This window comes from Vipera ursinii (assembly GCF_947247035.1).
Source record: "Vipera ursinii genome assembly, chromosome: 5".
Classification (NCBI taxonomy): Eukaryota; Metazoa; Chordata; class Lepidosauria; order Squamata; family Viperidae; genus Vipera; species Vipera ursinii.
Window position 1 is genome coordinate 95,176,709 of NC_139518.1, and position 12,247 is coordinate 95,188,955.

At 37.4% G+C, this 12,247-nt stretch overlaps 1 protein-coding gene across 1 annotated transcript in view; it reads left to right on the plus strand.

The window, feature by feature from the left end:
• The first annotated feature begins 5,829 nt into the window (after nucleotides 1–5,829).
• The window catches only part of OGDHL (oxoglutarate dehydrogenase L), a 59,468-nt gene continuing 53,050 nt past the window's right edge, over nucleotides 5,830–12,247 (plus strand). The window contains exon 1 of the mRNA XM_083364188.1: nucleotides 5,830–6,059. Coding sequence (XP_083220314.1) covers nucleotides 5,853–6,059 — 207 coding nt within the window. The 5' untranslated portion in view covers nucleotides 5,830–5,852. The remainder of the gene's footprint in view (nucleotides 6,060–12,247) is intronic.

A 12,247-nucleotide genomic window follows, 5' to 3' on the forward strand; every position in this document is an offset into this window, starting at 1 on the left:
TGGTGACCAAAAGTGGATGCGGTATTCCAGACATGGTCTTACTTAAGGTTTTATAAAGTGGTACTAATATCTCACGTGATCTTCACGTGATCTTGATGCCAGGAAAGAGAAGAAAACAACAGGGTGCAAAAGTGCTTCGCTTTAGTCAACGATGAGTGCCCCGTTGGGAGACTGAAAGGCCGAAATTAGGGACAGATTGTTTTGGAGAAAGTCTATTTATATGGGCGCTAAGAGTCGACAACAATTGAGGAGGCATAATCAGTCAATTAATAAATAGTAGGCTGGACTTAGGTGTGTGGCCTCATGTTTGCAAAATAATTATTTAGACAGGGAGGTGATAAATTTATTAAAGGTTCAAATTTCTCTGAAAATTTAAAACAAAGTACTCTTGTGTGCCAATGAATGTATTCATATGCTCACCTTTTTTTATATGTATTGCTGCGTAACACAAATGGATGTTATGGCTTGCTTTGCATACCTAAGCAAATACTAAACATAATTATATACGTAGATTTGCCTGATCAGTTTTAGAACTGTACATAGAGGAACTTTGTGGTGTCACTAAATGTGTGAGTCCACTGTTCTCAAAAAAAAGTACCCCCATTTTCCTGTCCATGCCTTGAGGTAAATAAATAGGTTTACATCATCCTAAGTTGTAGCGTAATTAATTGTGATGTATTGAATAAGCCGCAGTTGGGGGGTTTATACTACATTCTAAGATAGAGAGTGTACTTAATAGATGACGGCAGAGCTTTGTGCACACCTACTAGTACTAAATCACAATAAAACAATTCAGTTTGGGGGAGGGGGGTCAGAAATGATGACATGTGCCTTGCAAATGTGTCTTTCAGACCTGTAAACATGTCACTGTGGAGTATCAGCCATGTCATCACAATATTCTCCATGTGTGACTACTGTCACAATTTCTCATTGATGCCACTGCTACTGTTCAAAATAGCTTTTTTTCCCCTAACCAGATGCTTCGCCGTAGATTTAATTACTGTATTCCATTTGCAATTTATCACCAATGCATTCAGTTGAGGTGTGCCTTTTTTTTGTGCAAATAATGAAACTGAGGAAGGATTATTATTATTATTATTATTATTATTATTATTATTATTATTATTATTATTTTATTATTATTATTAATTTTATTATTATTATTATTATTATTTTATTATTATTATTATTATTATTGTTATTGTTATTGTTATTGTTATTATTATTATTATTATTATTATTATTATTATTATTAATTTAATTTGTATACCGCCCTTCTCCCGAAGGACTCAGGACTTAGCCTGCCCCCATTCCCGTACAAGGAATGTAGTGGTTGGATCAACTATGTGTATATTTATTTTTTTACAGTAAATCCAAGTGGATGCTGCAAAGATTGCCCCTAGCAGGTTGTGGAAATCCATTCATTGTCCAACTGCTGTCTTTGCATTATTGGGTAATAGTTTTAGGTTCTGGGGCACCGTGGGATCAGTTTTTCTCCCGCTGGGAATATCATGATTTCCTCCTAAATGCTTCCAATTACATTTTGGGGAACGAATTAGCATCAAACATCTGTGGCGCACCTTTCAGAATCTCAGATGGAGAGATACTGTAGATGGCTATATAAATTAGATTAATGCATAAATTTTTTTTTTATTTTGGGTACAGAATTAAGTAAAAATCATATTGTGCATAATATCCCTGGGAGTTAATTTTAGCAACTTTTTTCCAACGTGTATTTGTAAAGGTAGAAAGATATTCCCCCCCCCACCCCCAATTATTGCTGATTCACCAAAGGCTTAAAAAATCACATTAAGTCGCACTTAATATTATACATTGTTTACTGACTAAGCCAAATCATGTATACATGCAATTAAACCATTGCTATTTATAAACTATAGCTTGCCATTATTGTCTGTAAATGTCTAGTTTATGCCAGTTATGCAAACCTTGGGAATTCTGGTTTGCTCAATGAATCACAAGAGGAGTAGATATGCTGGGCTGATACTGTTAACAATATGTTGCAGGCTGGAACAATATTTGTGTAAATTGACAATGTCTGCATTGCCATCGATTGCTGAAAAAAATCACAGGCATTTGGTAGACAAGATTTGCTCCCATGGTGTGAGCATGAGGTTTTTGAGGATTGTGTATATTTTTACTTTAAAAAATAATAATTTTGAATGATGCCTTTAGGCTTTTGAACTGCCTTTAAGATTTTTAGCATACAGGAACAGTGGCATACAGTAACAGGGACGCGGTGGCTCAGTGGGTTAGGATGCTGAGCTTGTCGATCAGAAGGTCGGCAGTTTGGCGGGTTGAATCCCGAGTGCCGCGTAGCAGAGTGAGCGCCTGTTATTCGTCCCAGCTTCTGCCAACCTAGCAGTTCGAAAGCACGTAAAAATGAAAGTAGAAAAATAGGGACCACTATGGTGGGAAGGTAACAGCGTTCCGTGCGCCTTTGGCGTCTAGTCACGCCGGCCACATGACCACGGAGACGTCCTTGGACAAGCGCTGGCTCTTCGGCTTTGAAACGGAGATGAGCACCGGCCCCTAGAGTCGGAAACGACTAGCATGCATGTGTGGGGAAACTTTACCTTTTTTTTTAACAGTGGTCAAGTGTTTACATAAATGTGGGCAGAAACGCCCAAAGCAATAATAATAATAATAATAATAATAATAATAATAATAATAATAATAATAATAATAATAATAATAATAATAATAATAATAATAATATAATTTTATTTGTATACCACCCTTCTCCCGAAGGACTCAGGGCGGTGTACAGGGCAATACATGTTAAAAGACAAGAATACAAAAATTAAAAGAGATTAAACAAGATGCCCAAAAACTATAACAATAAGTTAAAATACATAAAAAGCAATAAAACCCAAACCCATCACCCATCAGGCCAGGCCGGCTTGTTCGAACAGGTAGGTCTTTAGATCGCGCCGGAAGGAGCGAAGGTCGGGCGCCATCCGGAGCTCAACCGGAAGATGGTTCCATAAATCCGGCGCGCCCACAGTAGCAGAAAAGGGAGCAGCACTTGAAAATCAAAAGACCACTGATTCTTAATCAATCAGTCAATCAATCAATCAGAGCTGGAAGGGACCTTGGAGGTCTTCTAGTCTAGCCCCCTCCTCAAGCAGGAGACCCTATACAATTTTGAGACAAGTGACTGTTGAGTCTCTTCTTAAAAACCTCCAGTGAGGAAGCACTCACAACTTCTGAAGGCTGGTTAATTACTCTGGTTAATTATTCTCATTCTTAGGAAGTTTCTCCTTAATTCCAGGTTGCTTCTCTCCTTGATTAGTTTCCGTCTATTATTTCTTGTCTTGCTTTCTGGCGGGTCGAATCCCGAGTGCCGTGTAGCAGAGTGAGCGCCTGTTACTCGTCCCAGCTTCTGCCCACCTAGCAGTTCGAAAGCACGTAAAAATGCAAGTAGAAAAATAGGGACCACTACGGTGGGAAGGTAACAGCGTTCCGTGCGCCTCTGGCATCTAGTCATGCCGGCCACATGACCACGGAGATGTCCTCGGACAAGCGCTGGCTCTTCGGCTTTGAAACGGAGATGAGCACCGGCCCCTAGAGTCGGAAACGACTAGCACGCATGTGCGGGGGAACCTTTACCTTTACCTTTTATAGTTTAACCTTTACCTTTACCTAGTTTTACTATAAGTAAAACCAGGGCTTTTTTTTGGTCATAGAACGACCAGAACGGAGTTTCAGCACCTTTTTTTGGATGGAACCTTATAGGCAAGGCAGGTTGTATGATGTGTGTAAGTTCCGGCACCTTTTTCTTTCTTTCTTTCTTTCTTTCTTTCTTTCTTTCTTTCTTTCTTTCTTTCTTTCTTTCTTTCTTTCTTTCTTTTTGTAAACTAATCAGGAATTAGTAAAACTAATCAGGAATCTTAATCCTTTAAGTTTAAACAATTTTCTGTGACTCCAGAGGTGGATCTAGCCCAGTGGTATCCAACATTCGCCGTCTTAATGCCTGTAGACTTCAACTCCTAGAATTTTCGAGCCAACTATGCTGGGACTTAAAGTCCACAGGTCCCAAAGTTGCCAAAGTTGGACGCCCCTGACCTAGTTTTTATTTTCTGCCAAAACACAAAATACATCCGTCCCAAGAGAGGAATATTCTAAGAGTGGGAGGAGCTACCAAGGATGGATGTTCCCATTGAATCTTCAGCACTTTGGATGATGGGTGATTCTTCCCAGTACTTAAAGTGGCATCCTGGGAAAATTTATTTGGGAGAGTGGATCCAGATACAGTATGATTTGGAGACATGGCTTTTCTCCGTGGGAAGGTGCTAAGAAGGTAAACGGTGTCGCAATTTTCACGAGTAAGAATATCTAGTATTTGGTGGGAGAAATAAACTAAAATAAGGATTGCAACAGGATTTATGATAAGGTAAACCAAAATGACTGAAAAGAAAAGGAATAAGTATACTAATATGATTATTATTTTTTTTAGGAATATTGGAAAAATTATATACTCAATTGTTATTTATCAAAACAGTAAGAACTGTATTAACCCAATGTTTGCGAAAAAGGATATTTTGGGGAAAGAGGAAATCAACTAAAATTAATGTATGGAATACAGATTATAGAAATTAATTGTTAAGGGTTCTTTTATAAATGTAACCCAGACAACACATTTTTTACCAATTATTGAGTGACTTATGCTTTGTTAAAAAATCAATAAAATATATTATTTAAAAAAAACAGTGTTGCAATGGAGGCCTGTGCCATTTTGGGACCTGTGTGGTCATTCGTGGTCATTCTAAAGGTGTGGCCCTTGCATTGCGATGCTCTACTCACTCTCTTGCTGATCTTGACCACCATTGTTTGAGCATGTCCTATTTTTGGAAGGAATACTCAACAGGTGGGCTGATTCACTTCACACTCATTTTAATACCTGTGGAGGGGAAAAAAAATAAAGACATTTAACAGGATTAATGACAGCACTGCATTCTAAGAACATCAACAGAATTAGATCTCAAATATAGCTCTCCTTATGTGTGAGAAACTCCATCCAGTGGTGGGATTCGCACCACTTCGGCAGAACCGGTAGCTACCGTATTTTTCCTTCTATAAGACGCACCCTTGTATAAGACGCTCTGGCATGCAAGTTTCTCCGCACCGATCAGCTGTTCGGTGGAGCGTCAAACAGCTTAGCCGGCAAATCCGAATGTTCGGCCAGCCAACGATCTTGCCCCCACCACCCTCCCGTTAGTGGCAAGCCCACAGGAGCTTGACACCTGCACCAGGCGGCATGGCAAGCCGCACAGGCATGCTCTGGGCCGCAAAGGTTACCATTATTTTTCTGTGTATAAGACGCTGCACTTGTATAAGACGCAGCTGATTTTTGAACAGGGTATTTGCAGGAAAAAATAGCATCTTATGCACAGAAAAATACGGTAAATCTTTTGTTGCCCAGGCCCAGAATGGACTTCTGGAAGTGGCATCCACACACAGAACCGGTTGTTCACATATGTGAATCCCATTACTGACTCCATCCATTTGCTCAGCCCGCTTCCTTCTAGCACGACGATGTTACCTAGTTGGGTAACGCAACGTCTGCTAGAAAACAATCCAGATCAGAGAACACCAACGACCCCACAGTTCTCCTTCTCTTTCTCCTCCTCTGCCTCTTCTCCACAAACCTTAACTCTATTCTAGCACTGATAACGTTACCTAGATCGGTAATGAAACATCCACCCAAGCTCAGAGAGCACCAAAGGCCCTACAGTTCAAATATTCTCTTCCATTGGTAACACAGTGTGTGTTTTACTGTAAGGTAACCCTCGTGTTTTTTCTTTTTTTTCACAGTTCCCCATCGATGAAATATGAGTCACTTGCGGTTGGTGGCTAACACTCTGAAATGTTGTGGCATTTCTTCCTTTGTGAAGAGGAATGGAAACAGGGCAGCATTTTTGCCAAGTCGGCCTTACGTTTCCCCCGGGGTCAAAGAACCATTTCTGAGTGGGAGCAATTCGAGCTATGTTGAAGAAATGTATTACGCATGGCTTGAAGACCCAAGTAGTGTGCATAAGGTAAGATTTATATATATCTTAAGACTTGTTAGGGCACTTCCACTTTTTTTTTAAAAAAAATAATAATTAAAATTGATGTTTGTGCTTCCGTTTCGCCTCAGTGCTGTGTGTTCTCCCTGTTTCTATACACTTGAAATTCAGGTGAGGAAGTTCTTTAGGCGTTCTGAAATAAAACTTTTATTAAGAGGGGAACACCAGCAGCTTTCTTCCACAATTATTTTACCTTCCTCTTATAATGTTATAATTTTATTATGATTATCTTGTCTCGTGAAGTCTAGTATATATATGATTGCTGGGCAGCGTGATCTGCTGCAGACGGAAGCGTGGATGGAAAGGAACTTTATTTGTGCAGAGTTTGCCAATTAAGTTAGGCGTTCTCGTGCTTCGTTATTTCTCCAACGTGGCATAGCAGTATTGCATTCTCACTTCTAAACTTTAATAATTTGTGCCTTCAGGGATGAACTACTTTCGTTCGCAAAGCCTAAGCTGTTAGATTGGTTGAGAATGTCAGCACCTTGCTGAACCTACGTGAATAAAAGAAACCTTTGTTACCAGACATTTAAATAAACTTTTATGTTATAAAATTTTATAACTAACACTGTTACTTAATAGCTTATGCTTTTCCTGCAGAACACTATTTTTTTTTATTAGCTGCTGGATGTGACCTAATTTTCCATGGGTTTTTTTTTTTAATCAGTGCTTAGGTTCACAAAATGCAGGAATTGATCTTAGAAGTTGTATAGGCAAATATTCCACAGATTTACATGGATTCCCTCATGGATGCGTAACGAAACATAAAGGTCGTCGCCTGCAGTAAGCACTCAGTGCGCGACCACACGACCAATCACAAGCCGAGCAGCCGGATGAAGTACAGATGCATCGGATTCGACGCACAAGCAGCCTTGAACGCACCGTTTTAAGGATTTTGCTGCCGACCTGCTGCGCTCGACAGGGCGATTCAAATCCACGCGGACCAAGCATCAAATTTTTTCAAAAGTGACTTTTAAAACTTGGAAAATCTGTCAAAAAAAGGGTGCTGGAACTCCATTCCGGTGAGTTCTATGACAAAAAAAAGCACTGGCTATGGATCAAATAGGGACGTGGTGGTTCAGTGGGTTAGGACACTGAGCTTGTCGATCAGAAGGTCGGCAGTTTGGCGGGTCGCATCCCGAGTGCCGCGTAACAGAGTGAGCGCCTGTTACTCATCCCAGCTTCTGCCAACCTAGCAGCTTGAAAGCACATAAAAATGCAAGTACAAAATAGGGACCACTACGGTGGGAAGGTAACAGCGTTCCATGCGCCTTTGGCGTCTAGTCATGCTGGCCACATGACCACGGAGACGTCCTCGGACAAGCGCTGGCTCTTTGGCTTTGAAACGGAAATGAGCACTGGGCCCTAGAGTCGGAAACGACTAGCACGCATGTGTGGGGGAACCTTTACCTTTACCTTTATGGATCAAATAATATATTTGGAAAATATATATTTCGAGGGAGATTTCCCCTTCCCTTGACACAGCGATAGTGGAGAGGATAATAATTATATCAACAATTATATTGGCTCAGCCAATCTCATTGTATACATGGTTGTACTTTGACAATAAGGGTTCATTCATTCATCAACAGATGTATGCAGGATTATCCCACAATAAGACATGCTTCAACATAAACCTGGGACCTTTTTTTTGTTCTGAAAAAGGCTGGATACTCATGTAACTTCCACAGATACAGCATCCTGTTTGAGATCTTTTTTTTTTCCCAGCGGGACATTGGCCCCTAACGCGTGCCGTGTTATCGAGGCTATGCTAAACTCTCAAAACAAATGTTAATACCTGAGTTTAACCATGACGTCCCCAGGATAGTACCAATAATAAATAGGGGCCTTGGATACCAATCCCAAAGCAGGTGGAGCCCCACTTGAACACCATTGGCCTTGGCAAATTCACCGTCAGTCCATTGCAAAAGGCGGTTTTATTTGGAACCACATCCTGCAATGACACCTCTAACACCGTGTGACAACGACCTCTGCCTCTCCCAGCTCCTTGGAAGGACTCAACAGGTGGGAAAAAAAAGCCCAGTCCAATATGAACATCTGGGTGACTGGGCAATGAACAATAATAAAATGCATAACATAATCCAGCTGTCTTTGGACACTTAGTACTGGAGTGGTTAACATGAATAAGATCTGGAAAAGTAGAGATTTTAAAAAACAGCCTCGTTCGAGCAATAGCCTTCCCCATAATGATGTATGGGTGTGAGGGTTGGATACTAAGAATGGCTGATCAAAGAAGAATCCACCCCTTTGAACTGTGCTGCTGGCACAAATCATTGCATATGCCATGGACAGCTGGAGTAACTAACAGAGAGCTGTTAAATCATATAAAATCAGATGCATCACTAGAAGCTAAAATCACAAGACTGCACCTGATTTACTTTGCCTATCTCCTGCATGCAAATTCATTGGAGAAGGCAGTCAACTAGGAATGGTTAGTGAAACAGGAAGAAGGAGAAAGCAAAGAAGACGCTGGCTTGATAGCATCAAATCTGATACAAAGATGAACATCCAACAATTAAAAAACAACAACCGCTTGACAGGGTAGCACGGAGACACTTGCCTATCAAGTCACCAACACTCGGACACGGCTAAACGGTTAAAATGGCAATACCACAAATCCTAGACAGGAAGCAGTGAAAAAAAAATGAAAATATCCATCGTGTTTAGATTTCAAAGGGACGCGGTGGCTCAGTGGGTTAGGACGCTGAGCTTGTCGATCAGAAGGTTGGCAGTTTGGCGGGTCGAATCCCGAGTGCCGTGTAACAGAGTGAGCGCCTGTTACTCGTCCCATCTTCTGCCCACCTAGCAGTTCGAAAGCACGTAAAAATGCAAGTAGAAAAATAGGGACCATTACGGTGGGAAGGTAACAGCGTTCCGTGCGCCTTTGGCATTTAGTCACGCCGGCCACATGACCACGGAGACGTCCTCGGACAAGCGCTGGCTCTTCGGCTTTGAAGCGGAGATGAGCACCGGCCCCTAGAGTTGGAAACGACTAGCACGCATGTGCGGGGGAACCTTTACCTTTACCTTTACCTTAGATTTCAACTGTATTTTCCTGAAAAAAAAATCTATTCTTTTTCCTGTTGATCCATTGGGTCAGGCTTTTAAGAACCACTGTGCCTTTTTTCCCCTGTCCTCTGTACCACTACCGCAAAATAGCATCTAAAGCAGGTCTGGGAATAAATATAGCAGAAGCCCTAAAAAACGGTATAATATCTGCTCATGGAATAATGTCAGGACCATATATCTCAGGGAAGGGGTTGACAAGATTCAGTTATTGCTATTGCAAAATTGAGGGGGGGGGGAAATATATGCCTGGATGCCTATGGAATTTTTCTGTTGTGGTCTTCTCAGCCTGCAGCCAATCTTCTATGAAGGTACTACCATTTCCTTGATTCTATTTAGCTGCTATGGTGAAGGTTGTTTGGCTTCGTTTCCTTAATGCAATTATTAACGCTCAATACAGTCAAGTTTAAAAAAAATAATCCAGGTACTAGAAATGGAATGGTTACAGAGCCCTAACACGAAACTTTTACGGGAGCCATTTTTAGTCCTGGGTTTTTGTAATCAATCCAATCAAAGTCTTATGAATGTAGTAATCCACATGAATGTCTCCATAAGGATAGATCATCGTTTATACTTCAAACTCAGTTTTTTTGCCTTAAAATAACTCTTTTGTCTTCAGTTCTGATTGCTCAATACAGGTAGTTCTTGACTTATGACCACAACCAAGCCCTACAGTTCTGCTGCTAAGTGAGACATTTTGCCCCATTTCACAAGCTTCCTTGCCACACTTGTTAAGTGAATAGAATGGAATGGAATAGAATAGAATAGAATAGAATAGAATAATGAGATAGAATAGAATAGAATAGAATAGAATGGAATAGAATAGAATAGAATAGAATAGAATAGAATAGAATAGAATAGAATAGAATAGAATAGAATAGAATAGAATGGAATAGAATAGAATAGAATAGAATAGAATGGAATAGAATAATGAGATAGAATAGAATAGAATAGAATAGAATAGAATAGAATAATGAGATAGAATAGAATAGAATAGAATAGAATGGAATAGAATAGAATAGAATAGAATAGAATAGAATAGAATAATGAGATAGAATAGAATAGAATAGAATAGAATAGAATAGAATAATGAGATAGAATAGAATAGAATAGAATAGAATGGAATAGAATAGAATAGAATAGAATAGAATAGAATAGAATAGAATAGAATAGAATAGAATAGAATAGAATAGAATAGAATAGAATAGAATAGAATAGAATAGAATGGAATAGAATAATGAGATAGAATAGAATAGAATAGAATAGAATAGAATAGAATAGAATAGAATAGAATAGAATAGAATAGAATAATGAGATAGAATAGAATAGAATAGAATGGAATAGAATAGAATAGAATAGAATAGAATAGAATAGAATAGAATAGAATAGAATAGAATAGAATAGAATAGAATAGAATAGAATAGAATAGAATGGAATAGAATAATGAGATAGAATAGAATAGAATAGAATAGAATAGAATGGAATGGAATAGAATAGAATAGAATAGAATAGAATAGAATAGAATAGAATAGAATAGAATAGAATAGAATAGAATAGAATAGAATAATGAGATAGAATAGAATAGAATAGAATAGAATGGAATGGAATAGAATAGAATAGAATAGAATAGAATAGAATAGAATAGAATAGAATAGAATAGAATAGAATAGAATAGAATGGAATGGAATGGAATAGAATAGAATGGAATAGAATAGAATGGAATGGAATAGAATGGAATGGAATAGAATAGAATAGAATAGAATAGAATAGAATAGAATAGAATAGAATAGAATAGAATAGAATAGAATGGAATGGAATAGAATAGAATGGAATAGAATAGAATGGAATGGAATAGAATAGAATAGAATGGAATGGAATAGAATAGAATAGAATAGAATAGAATAGAATAGAATAGAATAGAATAGAATAGAATAGAATAGAATAGAATAGAATAGAATAGAATAATGAGATAGAATAGAATAGAATAGAATGGAATAGAATAGAATAGAATAGAATAGAATAGAATGGAATAGAATAGAATAGAATAGAATAGAATAGAATAGAATAGAATAGAATAGAATAATGAGATAGAATAGAATGGAATAGAATAGAATAATGAGATAGAATAGAATAGAATAGAATAGAATAGAATGGAATAGAATAGAATAGAATAGAATAGAATAGAATAGAATAGAATGGAATGGAATAGAATAGAATGGAATAGAATAGAATGGAATAGAATAGAATAGAATAGAATAGAATAGAATAGAATAGAATAGAATAGAATAGAATAGAATAGAATAGAATAGAATAATGAGATAGAATAGAATAGAATAGAATAGAATGGAATAGAATAGAATAGAATAGAATAGAATAGAATAGAATAGAATAGAATAGAATAGAATAGAATAGAATAATGAGATAGAATAGAATAGAATAGAATAGAATGGAATAGAATAGAATAGAATAGAATAGAATAGAATAGAATAGAATAGAATAGAATAGAATAGAATAGAATAGAATAGAATAGAATGGAATGGAATAGAATAGAATGGAATAGAATAGAATGGAATAGAATAGAATAGAATAGAATAGAATAGAATAGAATAGAATAGAATAGAATAGAATAGAATAGAATAGAATGGAATAGAATAGAATGGAATAGAATAGAATAGAATAGAATAGAATAGAATAGAATAGAATAGAATAGAATAATGAGATAGAATAGAATAGAATAGAATAGAATAGAATAGAATAGAATAGAATAGAATAGAATAGAATAGAATAATGAGATAGAATAGAATAGAATAGAATAGAATGGAATGGAATAGAATAGAATAGAATAGAATAGAATAGAATAGAATAGAATAGAATAGAATGGAATGGAATGGAATGGAATGGAATGGAATAGAATAGAATAGAATAGAATAGAATAGAATAGAATAGAATAGAATAGAATAGAATAGAATAGAATAGAATAGAATAGAATAATGAGATAGAATAGAATAGAATAGAATAGAATAGAATAGAATAGAATAGAATAGAATAGGACAGGATAGGATAGAGCTGGA